The sequence below is a fragment of the Silene latifolia genome, chromosome Y (assembly GCF_048544455.1).
Source record: "Silene latifolia isolate original U9 population chromosome Y, ASM4854445v1, whole genome shotgun sequence".
Classification (NCBI taxonomy): domain Eukaryota; kingdom Viridiplantae; phylum Streptophyta; class Magnoliopsida; order Caryophyllales; family Caryophyllaceae; genus Silene; species Silene latifolia.
This window is the reverse complement of record NC_133538.1, coordinates 233,858,211-233,878,908: the sequence shown is the minus strand read 5'-3', so window position 1 is coordinate 233,878,908 and position 20,698 is coordinate 233,858,211. Positions and strand designations below refer to the sequence as shown.

The following is a 20,698-nucleotide window of genomic DNA, read 5'->3' as shown; positions in this document are numbered from 1 at the left end:
CCCCAGGATGCAGGCGCATGAATTGGCTGAGCGGATCTCCTCTACTTTGGTGCTCCGCAACCTACATGAGATGACCCTTAACCAGGGCATAGGGACACAGTTAGCACAGCCTGTCTGGTGGAGGGGACCGGGGGTGGATACGGGAGTATTTCACAGCTATGGGGTTGACCCGAGTTTCTGGAGACCTCCGGAGGAGACTGAGTTTGGCTACCTCGCGGGACCGTGGGGAGCCAACTCTGGCAGTCAGTTAGGAGGGGACCACTCAGTAGCAGCGGCATGCTTACTAGGAGCAGGGAGCTCAGGTGCAGATACTTCTGGCGCAGGTGGTGATGATGACATGGAGGAGGGTCCTCGTTATTGATCTTATGTTGTTAGACTATTTAGTTTGATTTCTTTGATGTTGGACTTACTTGGTTGTGATGGATTTGTTTTGTTGTGTCGGATTTATTACTTCTTCTTTGGATGTTGCTTTCGGAACTTGGTATCTTCCGTTGGATGACTGTATTTGGCCATAAGGCCGTTATTTACTTAATTATCGTATGGAGACGTGTTGAATGTCGTTTATGTTAGGAATTAGTTGTGCTTAATTTGGCTGCGAAGAATTTGATGCAGGTTGATTGTGAGTGCTCTAGGTAATGTCGTCAAAACGCCCTCTGGTTGTGATAACTCGACCGAGCATAGTCACTACTCGACCGAGTAGAGCTTACTCGGCCGAGTATACAAATATACTCGACCGAGTAGAGCTTACTCGACCGAGTAGCCTTTCATACTCGGCCGAATATTGCGGAAACAGGGAGCTAATGGGAATTAGCTAGGTGAACTACACAGGTTATATGATAATTGTATGAAAGAGTTGTTAGTACCTTATTTTGTTATTTTATACTATAACATGCTCCACAGATGGATTATGTTGTATCACGGATACGTGATTGTTGGAATAAGCTACGAATTGGTGAATGTTTCGTTATATAACATTGCTTGGTTACCGGAAACTTAACTGGTTTAGGGGAGGAAGACCCGAATCATTAAATCATATGAAAGGTAGCACCATACTCAGACAGCGTGGTAATTGTAATAAGTTTTAGACGGATATATGTTTGATTACAGTGATAATTGCCTCAACGAGTTACGCATAAGACTGCTATTCCTCATTAATTATATTTATATTGTTATACATTACTTGGTTGCTGAAATATTTTTGTCTTTGTAAATCAAAAGTGTGTATTGTCATAAAATGAAATATTCTACAAGAGTCTATGAGTAATGTCACCGTCATGAGGTACGTATTAGCTTTGGGTACGGGAAGTGGTTAGTGGTGAACTTCGGGGATGAAGTTCCTTTAAGAGGGGAAGAGTAATGTCGCGGAACTAAGTATTTAATTTTATGTAATTTTATGAAATATGTATTTAATTATATGTATTTAGTCATACCTATGATTTTGGAATCACATGTATGTTAGGCATGTTAGCATTCGGAATTTACGTTCATGTTTCCTTTAAGCTGTAGCCATGTTGTATTCAAGTAATATGAAGGTTATACGTGCACGGGTGTCTCTCCACTCAATTTTTATGATAATTGATATAAGTGTACAGATCGTGGTGGTTCACATTTGTGTATGGTTTGCGATTGTATATTGCTATGTTTGTATGGTTGAGTCTTGTGTTTAGGGTATTGCTTCGCATTTGTGTATGGTTGATAGTAGTTGTGTTGTGTTTGGCAAAAGAGTGCATGTGAGTTCATTAATTTCCGTAAGAGTATGTTAAGGTCGGTGATTGGTATTGTTTGGAGGAGTAGTTGTGATAGGTGATTATTTATTTGAGTAAGATGGTAGGTTGGTAATGTCAGGATGATGTAAATTTGTACACCTTGGTGTGGGTGGTTAGTGTCACGGTGCGTAAACTTGAGGAGAGGGTCGTGCGGGCTGAACTTCGGGGACGAAGTTCTTTTTAAGGGGGGAAGATTGTACCACCCAGGATATTTAAGAACTTTGTTGACCGTTAATGTTGACCAAACAGACCTTAGGGAGGAATGGGTGAGGGATCAGACTTGTTTCATGAGGTTTATAAGATTGCTTGCTCGATCTAGCTGAGGCTACTCGGCCGAGTATCACCAATACTCGACCGAGTAGAGCCTACTCGGCCGAGTACTCTTGTACTCGACCGAGTATGGCTGCTGTCGACACGTTAATATAAACGCAAGGTCGCGAGATTCATTTCATTTTTCTCATTTCTTCGACAGTTCCTCTTTCTCTAACCCTAGCCTATCTCTACCCTATCAACCCATATCTTCACACTTTAATGAAATTAGCCTAAACCTCTACCATGGGAATGACGTGATTCGCCGAGAAAGGATGACGGAAGTGGTGGTCGTCTATGTCACCGTCGATGCGTAATGTAGGTAAGTTTCTGCCTTGTGTTCTTGTGAGTGATTCTTTGAGTATAGTTGTGTAATAGGAGATGGTTATCATTGTTAGGATGCTTATTGGAGTCGTGCGTGGCCGTAAATAGGAGTCTTGCATGCTTTGCGATTAGGTAGGGTTTCCCTACTCAGTTTACTGTTAATTGATTTAAGATTGTGATTGTATTGTGTATGATTGTCATCTGCTGATCATCGGAGTATTGGTGTAGTGGTGATGGCGGTGTTGTGATAACTCTAAGGCTGGGTGTGTTGTGATGGTGGTGGAGTCACTTGCGAGAGTGACTTCACACCCTAGTTCGCCCTCCGTGGAACCCGCCACGGGAGGGGATGTGCACATTAAGGGACAGGGATTATTAGTCGCTCGTTGATGAGCTGGACTAGGTGGGATGAGCTGCGGTCATCCACTGGCGGCGAGGATTGCCTGTTGCGATGGGTAATCTGGCAGGGCTACACCCTTCGGGGCGTAGTCAGTTACTGTACGTGGTCGTGAGACTGGGATAGAGGATGATCAGCTGTTTATATTGTTATTCTGTCTTACTTTTGATTAGTCAGTACTGACCCCGTTGTTGTTGTTTTGTGAAACCTGCGGTGATCCATTCGGGGATGGTGAGCAGTTGGCTTAGCAGGTATTGTTGATGATGACGGCTAGGATTAGAGGGATCGAGTCATCACGCTATCAGTCTAGAGAGGCAGTGTCATGAGTGTTATGGTTGTACCTTTATTATAAAGACGATGTATTGAGTTGTATTATAAAAGACAGGTTAATAATATAAGTTTGTTCTTTTAGTTGTCTAATTTGATCTACTCCCTCGGGAAACCGAGATGGTGACACCGTCTTACACTAGAATGGTCCTTGGTAAGGCATCCTGGTGTGCGGGGGTGTTACACCGGGGTACAAACCTTGTTACGTAGGGGAAGTGGGTGATAAATGTCTATCCACCGAATTCATGTTGATGAGGGTTTCATCGGCTACCCCGTGCCCAAGTTAATGTGAATTTGGATCATGGACACATTTATTCGAAATTTGGATTGACCTCAACGGAAGTATTCGTGACCGTAGTCGCATGTGTTCCAGGCTATAGATAAATATTAGAGTAATTTTATCGACCAAGAGTTCTAAAAGTAGAATCGATTAAAGAGTTAATCCACCGAGTTATATTGATAAGGGTTCCATCGGCTACCCCGTGCCCAAGTTAATATGAATTTGGATCTTGGAATCATTTATCATAGTTGGGTAGAGGTCACTATGTAAATGCTTTACTTGTTATTTACAAGTATTAATAAAACGATAAATGTAAAGTTTTCCACTATTCCGTTATGATATTGTTCTATTTCTTTACCGCAATTCATATACGATATCATTTCGATTTTTGATTCAAATCTCCATTAAAACATCGTAACGAAAGACAAAATTTGATTTTTCTTCTAAAAACCTCGTATTATCCATTGTAAGGATCTCTTGTGAAGAGGATAGATAAAAGTTATTCGTGATCAAAAGGGTTTTTGATTCTTGACTAACATATCTACTTACAATGAATTGTTTCTCATATGCTTAATTGAGTTAAGTACTTTGAAATGTCACTTCATTTTGGTAACTAGATTTGTTTGAAATAAAAATTGACCAAAATACCGCAACAACTTCAATGAAAGTTTTAAGACTAAACGAATAAATTGAAGAGTAGCCTTCATAAATTTCAATTTTGTTTCTCTTAGCAAAGACTCATTGAAATGAGTGGGAGCATTCTCTTAAACCGTTAAGAAAAGGATAAGGTTTTAAAGAAGTGCAATTAGAATGGAATTGATACAAGGAAATGTTAAAAGTAAAGTTATTGAGAGTAACGATACTAAACCTATCAATCCCGACCGATAAAGTTTCCATTGTCTTAATTGTTGGACGCTAGAAAGGAAACTACCCCAAATTATTGAAGAATCAACAATTTAGTTGTGGGACATCTAATGGGACCTTCTTCTTTAAATGTTTATTTGATTGACATAAATTTTGCTAGTACTACTTCGTCAATATTAGAAACCAGTGGAGGTTTTCGTCATTGTATTTGATACATAGGATGATTAGAATATGACGACTAGCAACAATGATGTTGAGAGATAGAGTCATTGTGTACTCAATCTAATTTTTGAGTTTAAAGTTGTACTTAATTGTGACTATTAAGTGCATAAACTCCAAATAAGAATATAAATTTGTTAAGATACAAAAGAGGTTTCACTTTTGTGACCCTATACACCATGATTTGATGTATGGCTACCCATTATCAAGGTGATTATATTCTAAACCAAACTAGAATGATATATCATGAAGATGATGCAAGACTCAAATTGGTAACCTAAGATTAAGCCTTAGATTCTGGAATGATGAACGCAAAGAGTTATCGAGTATTCTTGAAACCATTAGATCTTATGGTATATGCGTATCTTGTATTCAAAGCAAGATGTCTCGTGCCTTTTGGTTGAAAAGGAGATCCAGGTTGTAAATCCTTGATCCAAAATAGGTTGATCATTTTCTTTTACCAACGATTTAAGTTGACGCTAATGTGTTTACTTAATAAGGTAAATAGAGAAATCCTTGAAGAAATTCAATGACTTCAAAGAATCACGATTTAGTCGTGATGTGATTATCAAAGTGAAGACTTTGATATAAGCCAAAGGAAATGTGATATAGTATCACAAATTAATCTCTCTTAGCACGCATTATGGGATAATGTGTGGTTGGATAAAGAAACCAAACGCTATTCAATATGGTTTGGACTTCAATCAAGTTACTTTGAGTTACTTGATCCTCTTTGGGGTTTTATCATTTTGTCTAAATTATTTTTCCACTAAATCTAAAACGAATCATATGAGATATGAAATGGTAGGGTACCATGTTTGTAAGTTTTCAAAAGAAACAAATGCTCATTTTCCTTACTATAATCACGAGTACAACGGGATTGTGGCTCGTGAAGCTGTCTTTCTAAAATACAAGTTTATTTCTAGAAGACAGAGTGGGAGAAATTATTCAAGAGCCACAAAGAATGTTATGTCGCAAGAAACTGGTCTTTCCTGGCTACATGAGACGTTTTGTGTAAAACGTTGTTTTTTCAAAACCTAGGAGGTTAAATTCATCACTTGTTGAAGATGATGAATCCATGTTACTTTTAAGAAAGTAAAGAGCTTACAACTTACAAAGAAATTGTTTGATTCAAGTTACTTCTGGAAAGTAATGAACATATGACTTACATGAGAGTGTTTAAGTCACAACTCAATACAAGGCTTAGAGCCATGAAAATTCGAAATTAATTCCAAGTGAATTGTTAGATATCAAAGCTTGATTGGTGGCAAAGGGTTTTGCACTAGTTGAAATGCTTAAGTCTATTTGGATCTTTTAGGGATTGTGTTTCATTATGATGATATACATATAGCGAGTGAATCTAAAACCCACTTCTTCAATTAGAAGGAATGTATTCAATACATGTCTTGAGTTTTGTAGATTCTTGCCATCCTAAGTTAATGTGAAACTTAAGAGAGGGTCTTGAGTAGGACATCAATGAGTTGGAATCAATGATTTGATCATGGTATGAAAATTTTCCCGATAAGTCGAGAAGTTGTGTTTATACATGAAGTTTAGTGGGAGTTACGGAAATTTCATTGCGAATGATTTAAGACTTTTGAGAAATATAGTACATCTTTAATATCCGGATTTATGGAGATAAATCCACATGATATTAGCTTCAAATGAGGAGTCTTATGTTGATAAGATTCATGACTAGTTCAATCGAATTGAACATATTTGATTGATTCCATTTGCTTTTGCTGCCGAATCAATTAAATAGGAAATGATGTATAACACTTCATATACTTTGAGGATGATGAATTGTTTCAAATCGAATTTAAGTAATAGTTACCAAGTAAGCCATAAAGATTACCCTTAAGTGCTTGCAGAAGCATTAAGGATGTAATGCAAAGTTTTTCTGAAGCAATTTTGTGTAAGGGTGTTACACAAATGACAATTGACAATTGAGGTTGCGCATGATTTCTGACAAAACCATAATCAAAACACATTAGGATGGTTAAGATACCATTGTGGCTATGTTATCTAAGAAACAGATTTTCTAGAATCATTCTAGGCAATAAAGAACAATGAGAAATATTTACAACGGAAATTGAGTATACTTGCAATCATGAGATGTGCAAGAAGGATGAGTCCCGCACACTGTGAAAATAGTGGGAGCTATTCTAAGGCTAGAGGGCCTATGTCTTGATTGGATCTCGACACGTACTCAAAAAGTTTTGTAATGCAAATGTATACATTACAAAGGAAAACGAGTATGTAGTAAGGTTGAGTAAGGTACAAGAAGTTGATAAAACCTACTAACCAAAGCCTTCTCATAGGCTTAACATGATGAGTCATGACATTTCAATTGAATTGAGATGAACAACTACATGCAAGATCAAATTAGATTATAGAATATGGAATAATAATCATGCATTGGCTATTCATATGTGATAATCGCATTTGTCGTTCGAGTTTTATTTTAAAACTCTTTTATTATACTTTGTTACATTCAAACGGGTTATATGACGATATTGAACCCCGTTAAAGTGAACTCGGATTAACATAGTATTCGCCCATAGTCACTTGTATGAGGTGACGTCTAGAAGTGACTAGAGTGTGATGCGATTGATGGCAAGTTCAGTGCCATACAATCATGTGAGATGACTAGTCGATCACATAGGCAGACTGTTAGGAACACTTTGTCGGGCAGTGACCGCTTATAGAGTTCTGGAAAATTTATATAGCCTGGTCGTGGCGAGAGCTACTATAGTATTCTAATGAGTCGATTCTTTTAACTAAAGACTGTTCGCCTAAGATGGCACAGTTTCAGATTAGCTTTGATTTATGTTACTACGACCTTCGTAAATGGGGTCAAATGGGCATATTTTGGGTTATGATGGCAGTGGCTAGTCGAACGGAATAGTGCGATAGGAATAGTCCACCCCTTGTAAGGGTTAAAACAATATCTCAGGGCCACTCGAGGAGTAATGAACTGGAAATGCGTGGCCACGCTCGGAAGGTTTCTATGGTAGAAAATTCCGGTCAATCAGTTATTCTCCAGATCGAGGAAACCACTCTCGATATGATTGTTGGAGCTGGTGTCCTCCACAAATTAGTGTGATAACATTTGTAAATCTCTTACAGGTTCACAAGGGTATACTTCGTATATTTAATCAGTTGATTAACGTTTACCTAATAACGGTTGGCTTGCTAGAGAGTTTGACGTTATTATCATACAGATGGCGGTGATCAACTGGTCCCTAAAGGTCACACCTATAGGACGTATTTGAGAAATGTGGTTATAGAAATATAATTACATTGATGCCCAAAATGACTAAAAAGTTAGTCAATGTGTTGATGAGATAATTATTTAATGAAAATTAAATAATATTAAGTTGAGACTTAATTAATCTGTCAATTCGTAAATTAAATATAATAAGTTATATTTAATTAAATATATATAAGGTTAGTTTGAAAGAATTAATCTGTTAATTCGTAATTAAATATAATCAGTTGTATTTAATATCAACAAGTTGAATGTGTCATAGTGGTAATAGTGAGGGTACACAAGCCAAGAGGTCATGGGTTCGATCCTCACTAGATGACAATTTAACACACTTTATATATTTTTGGAAAGACCAAAAATAAGGAAATTTAATTCCTTATTTTCGGATCACATTGGCCGAAATTAGGAGATGTAAATCTTTCCTAATTGATTTCGGATTTCGGTCTATATAAAAAGAAAGGTGGAGAATTATTTCTAACCTAATTCTTTTTCTGACCTAGCCTCCTCTTTCTCATCACAAAAAAACACAAAGACAATAAAATTTTACAGAAAATTTTAGATTGATTTCTAGCATAATCAAAGGGTATATCTTAGATCGTCTTGGGTGCAACTAATAGGCGAATATCAATTTTGATATTGTTCTTAGGCCAATTTTGCTAGGACCCGAGGTTAATTCTAAATCTTTTTACTCATGCTTATGTATTTTATTTTATGACCATAGATCATCTTTATTATGTCGTTATAATCCTTCATGTTAAAGGGAAGTATACAGATTATTTCCCACAATGATCACTTGCAAATACGACCCAAAGACACCTTGCATTGAGTGGGAGATAGTAATAGGACAAGAGAATTGGTGACGAACACTTGTCGAGGACAAGTGGGAGATTGTTGGAATATGTGTCCTCCGACAATAATGCGATCACAATTGTCGATTATATTGATCACATATTTAAATCTCATAACAAGAATACGAAAGGGATTATACATTAAATATATAGTCAACTGGTCCACACATATCGGTAATGATTGGCTGGCTAGAGTTTGACATTACTGTCGTGCGACGGTGGTGATCAGTTGATCCCTTGAGGTCACACCTAAAGGACGACCCTTAATTGAAAAAGGTTAATTAATTGTATGTCGATACAGATTAATTAATTCTTTAAAATTGATCAAATTATCATCATAAGAGAGAAAATGACATCTTATTATAATGTGATTAAATAAGATTTTATTTAGTAATTTAAGAATTTATATTACTAAAATTAATCGGTGTTTGCGAAACACGCGAGTTGAGAATGATAAGTTAGTTATAATTACAAGATATTGTGAATTATACTAACTAGTAATTAAATGACCATTTTATGAGAAAGTAATTTTGAATTACTAGTCAATTTGTTAAATGTGATTTATTTAATTTGTAAATGATATTTAATTTGTTAAATATGCATTTTAAATTAAAACATGACATAAGACATGTCACATGTCACATGACATACAATTGTACAATTGACAAAAATAAAATGGACTCCATATTACACATCAAAACCGAAATTGGTGGGCAAATTTTAGAAGTTTTGTCTTATTCATTTGTCTATGACACTTGATAGTGACATGACTATGGACAAAGGCTTACACATTTTGTCTTGTGAAGACAAAAAGGAAAAAGAAAAATGGTCCATAATCCTCATGTGCCAACCGGTTTTTGTGCATAATATAGAGAGATTTTTCTCCATAATTCATTCTCTCATGTTTTGTGAAAACCCAACAACCTTCTCTCTCTTGTTCTTCATAAAATCAAGTTTTATGAATCAAATTTGTACAAATCAATCACTACTAATACTAGTTGTTGTATATGAGTATTAGTAACCGATTTTAAGGTAAACCACATTACAAATATCTAGTACATGTTAGTTTGTGAGATTTTGGGATAGTCTTGGGTGCTACTTATTGGAGGGCTTCTATTTTGAAGTCATGAATGTTCATCCATTATTGGAAAGCTCAAGAACTAACAAGAAGGAAATCTTGTTGGTGCCCATAAGACCGAAATCTTATAGTAAGAACAATGATTTCTTCTCTACTTTTGTTCATGTTTGTATGCATAAGATCTAGAATTTATTTTATGACTAAATAAATTGTTTCATATATGAATATGTAAATTAATGAGATTAATAATCTTCAACACTTTCTAATCACCCTAATCACTCTCAAGGCTAATTGATCGATCACAAGTCTACACTTGTAACACCCACATACTCCAAGTGCCTTACCAGGACCGCCTAAAGCATGGGAATGCTACCATCTCGGTTACCCGAGGCAATGGATACCAAATAGACTATAAAAGAACGTACTTTAATAAAATAGTTTTAAGTGAATACATCAAAACCCAAAACTGTAAAGTATGATACAACCGTTCCAAAACCAAAACTAACTAATGTAAATAGAATGTTCGACATAATAGCGGAAGACTTCTAATAGACTCGTGGTGACACATGCCCAGCTATCCCTTGCGCATCCAAAGTATACCTGCTAGACAACTGCTCACCACCCCCGAATGGATCACCACAGTTTTTAAAACATTTAAACGGGTCGATTCATCGCATAAACAATATAAGATAAACAACAACAAAGATACACAATCACAATCTCCAACACCGTCACATCACCAATCATCTAACCACACACTAAAGTGTGTAGCCCCGCGTAATATCCATCGCAACGAGATATTCCTCACCTTGATGGGGGACCGCATGACCATTCCCACCTAAGCCCCGCTCATCTCCATCGAGCGAATAACCTATGTTCCTTAATGTGCACATCCCCTTCTGTGGCGGGCTCCACAGAGGGCGAATCAAGGGCGTGAAGCCACTCCCGCAAGTGACTCCACTCAGCCGAGGACGCACCTCGCAAACCATAGATAATTATACAACAACCACACTATACAATCAACAATCACCAATTCCAAATCCAATATGATATAAACCAACAACCAACCATAATATCAATTCAAAACAATTCCAATACCAATTACGATGTAATCATCATGCCAATTAACCATCTTATAATCATTTATACAATAACTGAGTAGGGAAACCCTACCTGGAAAAACAACTACCAAGATCGTCACAATCAGCTAATCAAAATCGTTTTTCAATGAAATCACCTCCTATAAACACAAAATCATACAATCACAATCTAACATCAACAATACTCCCCAAAACCCCCAAATTACCCAATTAGGGTTTCAACTAAAATCAATGAAACGATATAAAAATCACACTAGAAGCTTACCCACAATACGACGATCTCAACAGCGTAAAGAACACAACGATCCGACGACTCTAGCCCTTAGGATTTGCTAGTAACGCGATGAATGAAAGCTACGTAACTTCTTTTCCTCTTGAAAGGTTTTAGAAAAGGTGAAAAGTGATTAAAAATAATGACGGAGTCCTTTTATACTAATCACGCATTATTAACAAAACTCGGCTAAAATAACCGTAAGACTCACTTACTCGATCGAGTAAGTCACTCACTCGATCGAGTGCCCCTTACTCGATCGAGTGCCTAACATACTCAATCGAGTACCCATCAGGTAGCCTACTGTTTCGTATAAAACATACTTACTCGACAGAGTAAGCCCCACTCGATAGAGTACCAATAGACATAGAAAACCGTAGTATTACAGTCTTCCCTCCTTAAAAAGAACCTTGTCCCCGAAGTTCAACCCGTACTAAAAACCAAACATACCCACTCGACCATGACGCAACAATGCAACAAAGACTCAAAACAAAACCTCAACCACAACTTATACCGACTCAAAACAACCTACCACCGCAACATGGCTCACGATATCGTATCCACTACATTGTAGTCTGTCGACACTAACTCCATACACTACCAAATACCATCCACCAAAGCCGCTAGCTTCGTCTCACTAACATATTATGCACTAGAAAAATCTATTATCAAGACACTCATAAACATCAAACGAAATGTTACATTCTACCACCCTTAAAAGAACTTCGTCCTCGAAGTTTACTCCCACTCATAACATTATCATCCAACTTTCAACACTATCGAACTCATAAACATCATCATCCAACTTTCAACACTATCAAAGTATTCTCACACTCCTAAACGTCACACTACTACAAGCACAACCATGACCTTTTAACAATATCCACCACAATACAAATCCATTCTTTATTCTCCATCAAGACTCAAACTTCCAAATCTACTACAACATGTACAACCATTAAACTCTCTTTATTGCATCCTACTCCTATTAAGATAAATGTTACGTTCTCGTAACTCACTAATACTAAATCCTTTGCTATACTTTCCAAAATCCTTATTACCACCGCATGCCAATGATAACTGACTATAACCTCAACACCTACAACTATTACCATATCTAGGTCTCTCTTCCTCTAACAGTTCCCATACCTCAATTCATTCGGCATACCACCTAACCTATACCACAAAATCCTTAGCATAACCAATACTCCAACTCTTCCACATTACCGCAAAACAACATATCTCACTACAGAAAGCACCTATCACCAAAAGCATACTCACGGTCCACACTTGTTACACACACTCACACTAGATCCTCAAGTTCTTTTCTTTTATTGTCGTAAAACTCATCCATACTTATCATGATACTAATTCCCAACACTCTATACTCACTGTCTCAATAAAAGATTATGAATCATCTGCAGCATCCAGATCAGTACAACACATGTTCTACAAGTCACTTACGATGACTATGTCAACCAATGCCTCCTCTAAAAGAAGATTACAAGTACTCCAACAACCTCTCACAACTATGCCCCATTAACAGAATATCACGATACCATGACAACCACGACCACATGCGCAACTCTCTTCCATATCATACACTACCCTCACTCCCAAGCCAAAACTAGTAAGAAAATCAATAAACAAAACAACCGTCTATATGTCCAACCGAAACTCACAGGAAGCAGCAGCAAACAAAACAACAATCAATATAACTGGTCTGCACTTTTGAAAACTCGTATCGTAATCATCCCTCCTACTCCACCACAACCGATGATGGCATCTGATAGTAGTGTTTTGTATCGGTCTAAGAAGGTGATTTTATCACCCTCATGTCTTTTAATATGGGTCTTTAGGTATGTTTATCCTAATAATTAATAATTGGTTATGATTTGGTAACTTGTCCATTTTACCTCGGTTTTATACTTGATTTTGAGGCACGGAACCCAAGAATCGAGGAGAACTTTTCCACGGTCAAGACATGGCGCAAGCACCTCATATATGGCCAAATATCTAGCTAGGAGAAGTAAAGAGTGAAGATGAGAAGAATTTAGATCAATTGAAGAGGTCAAGAAGCAAAGGAATTAAGAATTCCAACTGCGAGCTTGAGCGCAACCTGCGCAAATGAGCAGCGCAACTGCGCCCGATTGCGCAGGCAAGAACAACTTTGGCGCGGCCTGGGCAGCTCTGTTTTACGGGGCTCTCTAATACGCATTTGGGATTCTTAAGTGAGGATCTTTTGAGGTTTTCGTGAAGCCATATATATGCCCAAGATTTGAAGACCTCTAGGACATCTTATATTTTCATATAATCCCATTCACTCTCATAATTAGGTTTTAAATCTTATAATATTTGTTAAGAATTCTTTACAAAAGTTGTAATCTTTCTTAATTATTTGGGTTTTATGAAGACTATGGAAGGCTAATCTTCCACTACTTGGTGTAATCCATTTCAAGCTTTCACCTTTATCATTGTATTGACTCTCTAATCTCTACTCTTTCATTTATTTCAATTTCTATGCTTGAATGTCATGATGAATGTTTTGTTGTGAGAAGTAATTACCCTTGCCTCTATAACACTCATCTATTGCTTGAATGTTGCAAAGTTTCTTACTTTTGTGATGTCTTGTTGAAGCAACTCATATTGTTGTTATCTTGGTTTAAAGTATCAACCTTTGTGAGTAGAAATTGAATATGTCATTGGGTTTGTTGGCTTAGACATACTCTTGTGTAATTCCATTTACTTTCCTCTTGGTTTTACTCTTCATGCTCTTAGCTATAATTCATACATGGTTTAATGTTAGAATTTGTAGTTTAAGTAGGATTATCATTATTGGCTTAGATAGTGGTAATCATTTGCTTGAGGTTTGTTGTTGGGTAAATGAATTTAGAGAGAAAAGAGTCATACTTTGAGAAAATGTGGAACTTGTAGGATTATACCAAGTTTCCTCTCATATTATTGTTGTTTGCATACCAAGTGTTTTTTACTTTGTTTCATAAGCAAAATCATATCTTTTTCATCTTGTTACTTGTTTCCTCCATGCCAATTCTCCTCTTATGTGTTTTCAGTTGTTGTCCATTGTTAATATTCATAGTTTGTGCCTAGTCTTGTGTTTTGTTCATTGTCATTAGTTAAATACAAGCTTTAGTCTTAATCCTTTCTCTTGGGTTCGACCCTTACTTCCCTTTACTACTATTCTTAATTGCATAGTGTAGAGTCAAGTTTGGTTTATAAATATTTAATTTGGTAGAATAATTAGTTAATACGACACCTAGTTATCGCCTTACCAAATTTTGGCGCCGTTGCCGGGGAAGGGCAACATAGCTAAAAGTTTGAGTTGTGAAATACATGTTTAGTTGTTTTTATATTCTTTTTGTTGTTAGAGGTAAGTGGAAGTTCTAATTTATTTTTTTGTAGTGTCAAAGTTTATGCCTAGTTCTCAACAAGGTGGTGAATTCACTCCCGTTGAAGAAGACTCATTCGGGGCATACTCTTGGTTGTTCACAAACCCGTGGTATCAAAGACATCAAAAGGAAGCCCAAGTTGAAGAAGAAACCGTTGAACCACTTTCGGTAAACCCCATTGAAGTAGAATACACTCCAATGGCGAATGATACTAGAACTGTTAGGGAGCTCCGGGCAAGGAATTATGACACTCAACCTCTTTGCATAGCCTACCCACCCATGGGGGCTAATGCCAATTTTGAATTAAAAGGCTATTTCATCCACAACCTTCCAAAGTTCCATTGACATGCGGGAGATGACCCGAATCGCCATCTTTCCGAATTTCATATGATGTGTGAAGGTGCCATCCCCAATGGTGTCACGGAGGATCAATTTAAGTTGAGAGCCTTTCCATTTTCACTACAAGATGCGGCAAAAGATTGGTTGTTTTACCTTCAACCGGGTACAATCCGTACTTGGAAGGACATGAAAGCGGCTTTTCTTGAGAAATACTACCCCGACTCAAGACATAACCATGCAAAGAAAGCCATCACTTCTCCGGAACAAGATGCAAGTGAGAGCCTATATGAATATTGGGAGAGATTTAAGAAATTGGTTGCTCAATGTCCCTACCATGGTCTTAGTGGTGATGACCTTTTGGTAAACTTTTGTGATGGTCTTACCCAACAATATCAAATCATGGTGAATGCCGCTACGGGTGGTGGGGTTGACAACTATTCCGTGGCGGAGGCAAATGAGATCATAGAAAGGTTGGCCGCTAGCACAAGGAACTATGGAAGAAGCCGGGGGTCAAAGACTCTTAACTTCATTGAGACACCTTCCTCTTCCAACAACAAGCTTGAGAAAACCGTGGATGAGCTTACAAAAATGGTAGCTCAACTAGTGGGAAACAATCAAGGAGGAGCACAAGGATCTACTTTGCAGTGCAATTTTTGTCAAGGTCCCCACCCGATGGAAACTTGTCCCATCATGGAAGAACAAGGGATAAGCAAGGAAAATGTGAGTACCATGATGCATGGTCAATATAACTCTAGGAACCCCAATGGGGGGAGGGTATTAGAAGTATGACCCAAGTGGCAACACTTACAACATTGGGTCAAGGGACAATCCAAACCTTAGTTGGGGAGGGGATTCAAAGAGTTTTCAAAATGGGCAATTCAACCATTTGAGGAATCAAAATCCACAAGGCCCCAACCAAAACTACCAAAGAAATCAAAATTTTCAACAAGGAAAAGGAGGATCCTTCCAATTTGGTAACCAAGGTAACCAAGGTCACCAAGGCAACCACAAAAATTTTCAAGGGGAAGGCTCCTCTTCTCAAGGAGATGAAGATTTATCCACTAAGGAGATGTTTAAGATGCTTATGAAAGGGCAAGCCGAGACAACCAAGAGGTTTGACAAGATGGATGCGGATAAAATCTCAAGTGATGCAAGGGTGAAGAATCTTGAGATCCAACTTGGCCAACTTGTACAAGAAATGGCCAAGAACAATCAAACGAACTCCAACTCAATTCCATCTACAACACTCCCTCTAAAGGAAAATGCTAGTGCAATGACATTGAGGAAGGGGAGAACTCTAGAATCTCCTCCAAAGAAGAAGAGAAAGGCAAAGTCACATGAGAGGGTCATTGACATTGAAGAGAAAATTGAAGAAGAGCTTGTGATTGAAAAAGAGAAAGGGACACCCTCAAAGGTTAATGGAGAAGAAGAGAAGAATCCTTTGAGCAAGGACAAGGATGTGGACAACAACACCCCACCAACAAAGAAGGTGGATGAGGAGCTCGGTTGGACGACAAAGAACTCTTTGGAGGACTTCTTGAAGGATGTTGAACCGGAGGTACCATTTCCTAATGCCCTCACAAATCCCAAGAAGTTTGATAAAGACTCCGATCTTTATGAAACTTTAGGAAATGTCAGGTCAACATCCCTCTTTTTACTATCATTAAATCCATCCCTAGGTATGCAAAGTTTCTCAAAGAACTTTGCACCCCTAAACGGAAGCCAAGGAAAGGAATTGAAAGAGTCACGGTTAGTAGGCATGTCTCGGCAATTTTCAAACGAAATCTTCCCAAAAAGTGTGATGATTCGGGCATGCTAACTATACCGTGCTCAATTGGAGGCAAAGCTTTTGCTAGAGCTATGCTAGACTCGGGGTCTTCTATCAATGTTATGCCTTACTCCGTTTATGAGACCTTAGAATTGTCTCCCTTGTCTAAGACCAATGTTGTGATCCAATTAGCGGACCATTTTACGATTCACCCCAAAGGCCTTGTAGAAGATGTGCTAGTAGAGGTTGACAAGTTCATGTTTCCGGACGACTTTTATGTTTTAGACATGGAACCGGACTCCAAGGCTACACCCCTTTTGCTAGGGAGATCTTTCATGAGAACCTCTAAAACAAAGCTTGACATGTATGATAGAAATTTAACCATGGAATTTGAAGGAAAAATCTTGAGGTACAATGTGTGAGAATGAAAAAGACCGATGATTTGAGCTTTTTTTACTTTCTTGATGTAATCGAACCATTGGCAAATCGAGTTTACCAATTGTGTCATAGGGACCCACTTGAAGTGGCCCTTACTAACAATGTCGAGAAGGAAGGTTTGTGGTTTTTGTTGTCTCATGATGTGCAGGAAAGTATAGAAGCATTGGAGGAAGAAGAACCATTAGAGAAAGCTAAGGAGGAAGACGAAATAAAAGAAATTGAGGAGCAAACGCCGAGAAAACGCGCAGCCTGCGCAACCACAGAGCGCAGCTTGCACAAGATTGTGCAGCCTGCGCAGTTCACCAGCGCAGCCTGCGCAACTTCCAGCTCCGTAGAGGCTTTTTTTTCTTCTTCTCCTTTTGCTTACCAAGCCAAATTCCTTCCCCTAGAGGCTTCCCTTGAAAGACTACTCCCCTCCATTATAAAACCACCCACATCCAATCTAAAACCACTTCCCGACCACTTGAAGTATATTTTTCTTGGTAAAAACAACACCCTGCCCCTCATAATCTCAAACCAACTTGAGGGTGACCAAGAGAAGATATTGGTGGATGTATTGCAAAAATACATGGGAGCTTTCAGGTGGAGCATTGCGGATCTTAAGGGGATAAGCCCAAGCGTATGCATGCCCAAGATCCGGATGGAGGGAGAAGCAAAGCCAATTAGGCAACCCCAAAGGAGATTGAATCCGCCAATGATGGAAGCAGTGAAAGAAGATATAATAAAACTACTTCAAATGGGAATCATCTATCCCATTAGCGATTCTCAATGGGTAAACCCTACTTAATGTGTACCGAAAAAGGGTGGGGTGACGGTAATCGAAGGCAAAGAGGGAGCTTTAATTCCCACTCGGATTCAAACCGTGTGGAGAGTTTGCATCAATTATTGCTGCCTCAATACCGTGACATTTAAAGATCATTTCCCCTTACCCTTTCTAGATCAAATGCTAGAGAGGTTAGGGGGAAAATAATTCTATTGCTTTTTGGATGGTTACTCCGGATATTTTTAAATCCCAATTAGGCTGGAGGATCAATCAAAAACCACATTCACATGCCCCTTCGGAACATATGCATACCGAAGGATGCCCTTTGGTTTAGGCAATGCTCCGGGTACATTTCAACGTTGTATGATGATTTCGGATCTTGTGGAGAGAGTCTTAGAAGTCTTCATGGACGATTTCACCGTCCATGAAGACAACTTTGAAGCATGTTTGGACCACCTAACTATGGTCCTATCACGATGCATGGAGTCACACCTTGTGTTGAACTCCGAAAAATGTCATTTTATGGTTAAAAGTGGCATCGTGATAGGACACATAGTATCAAAAATAGGGATTGAGGTGGATATGGCCAAGGTGGAGGTAATCAAAACCTTACCATATCCCACTAATACTCGAGAGATAAGGTCGTTCCTAGGACATGCGGGCTTTTACCAAAGATTTATTAAAGACTTTTCCAAGATTGCTTACCCTTTGTGCAAGCTCTTGCACAAGGATGCGGAGTTTGTTTTTGATGATTCTTGTAGGGTGGAATTTGATTCTTTGAAAGAAAGGCTTGTGACGGCCCCAATAATTCAAGATCCAAAATGGGACCTTCCCTTTGAAATCATGACGGATGCTAGTGATTATGCCCTTGGCGTGATTTTAGGCCAAAGGGAGGGGAAGGTGGCTCATGTGATTCATTATGGTTCTTCGCTATTAAATGATGCTCAACAAAACTATACCACCACGGAGAAGGAATTCTTGGCGGTGGTGTATGCCATTGAAAAATTTTGGGCTTATATTTTGGATGCTAAAGTCATTATTTATACCCATCACAAATCCATAAGGCAACTCGTGGACAAGAAGGACACCAAGGCAAGGTTAATGAGGTGAGTTCTCTTGTTGAGCGAGTTCGACATCGAAATCAAAGATAAGCAAGGGAGTGCCAATGTGGTAGCCGACCATTTGAGTAGGCTTCACATTAATGATGATCTATTGAAGACCATGGGAGTAGTGGATGGTAGCCTACCACATGAATCTTTATATGCTATGAAAGTCGTTGAGCCGTGGTATGCTAACCTTGTCAACTACATGGTGACTAGGAAGTTTCCCACATCCTTATCTTCTAGCCAACACCACAAGTTGAGGAGTATTTCCCGCTACTTCATATGGGATGACCCCTACTTGTGGAAAATGTGCCAAGACAATATTATCCGCCGTTGCATTCCGAATGTGGAAATTCCCTCAATCCTCCAACATTGCCATGAGTACGCTTGAGGGGGGCACTTTGGTCCTCAAAGGACCGCCCGGAAGATCTTGGAATGTGGTTTCTATTGGCCTAGTATTTTCCGGGATGCCCAAGCTTATGTGAAGACTTATAATCGGTGTCAAAGATGTGGAAACATTTCTCGACGGCACGAGATGCCCCAACAACCAATACTTTTTTGTGAAGTATTTGATGTTTGGGGAATAGACTTTATGGGTCCATTCCCGAATTCAAGCGGGTTACTTTACATCTTGCATGCCATTGACTATGTTTCAAAGTGGGTGGAGGCGATCCCCACAAGAGTTGATGATGCCAAGACCGTGTCTAGCTTCATTCAAAGCTATATATTCTCAAGATTTGGTTACCCTAAGGCTATAATAAGTGATCGGGGCACGTATGGGTTATTCAAGGATTATTGAAGAAATATGGAGTCCTCCACAAGGTCTCCACCGCTTACCACCCTCAAACCAACGGGCAAGCGGAAGTATCTAATCGTGAAATCAAAGGGATCCTTAAGAAGACGGTGAACCCGAATCGGAAGGATTGGAGAAAACGGTTGGACGATGCATTATGGGCATACCGCACGGCCTATAAAACTCCTATTGGCATGTCTCCATATCGTCTCATATATGAGAAAACATGCCACCTACCGGTGGAAGTTGAATATAAAGCTTATTGGGCCATCAAATCTTTTAATCAAAATGTAGATGAAGCGGGGTTGCATCGAAAGTTGCAAATTCAAGAGATGGAGGAACTCCGGTTGGATTCCTATGACAACGCCGCAATCTACAAGGAAAAAGCTAGAGTGTGGCATGACAAGATGATAGCTCGGAGGAGTTTCAAGGAAGGAGACAAGGTTCTTGTATTTCAAAATAGGGTTAAGCTTTTTCCGGGTAAGTTGAGGTCCCGGTGGTTCGGCCCCTATATTGTGAAGAAAGTGCATCCACATGGAGCGGTGGATGTGGAGAATCCCAACTCGGGAAAGTTAATCAAGGTGAATGGGAAACGAATCAAAGTTTATCATGAAGGGATGCAAGACCTAGGGGGAGAAGAAATTCAATTGGAGGACCCCGTCTATGAAGATTAACCTTCAAGAAGCATCATGTCGAGCCATCGACATTAAACAACGGCAAAATTTGTAAATATTCTATCCCAATTTAATTGTTTTCTTAGTGTAGTTCATTTCCGTATTTTATTTCATTGCATTTTAATTAATTTTCAATAACTTAATTTGCATTGAAATTCAAGAGGCACTTGAGGTTTGTTAATGGTGTAGTGATTTGCACAACTCTCTTGGAAGGCGTGTCCAAGAGGAGACGAGAGCCGAGTTTAACTTACAAAGTCATATGAAGAAGCCAAGGAAGGGGAACAAAGCAAAAAGAGCAAAAATTGGCTAAGTATTAAAATTAGGAATTAAAGGTATTAAGGAAGAAATTTGCGAGACTGAGC

General features: G+C 38.6%; 1 protein-coding gene across 1 annotated transcript; it reads left to right on the top strand.

Annotated features, from left to right (window-relative positions):
• The first annotated feature begins 18,609 nt into the window (after positions 1 to 18,609).
• LOC141630255 (uncharacterized) lies at positions 18,610 to 20,336 on the top strand. The gene is made up of 3 exons (XM_074443102.1): positions 18,610 to 18,872; positions 18,957 to 19,132; positions 19,660 to 20,336. Exons 1-3 carry the CDS (start codon positions 18,610 to 18,612, stop codon positions 20,334 to 20,336), a joined length of 1,116 nt encoding a protein of 371 aa, XP_074299203.1.
• Positions 20,337 to 20,698: the final 362 nt, after the last annotated feature.

Bases quoted from the DNA above. Each gene is read 5' to 3' on its own strand.
- LOC141630255 (XM_074443102.1), top strand. From the start codon at position 18,610: ATGACGGATGCTAGTGATTATGCCCTTGGCGTGATTTTAGGCCAAAGG. The intron at 18,873-18,956 runs GTGAGTTCTCTT...CCATTTGAGTAG, and splicing joins ACCAAGGCAAGGTTAATGAG to GCTTCACATTAATGATGATC. The intron at 19,133-19,659 runs GTATTTCCCGCT...GGGTTATTCAAG, and splicing joins CCAACACCACAAGTTGAGGA to GATTATTGAAGAAATATGGA.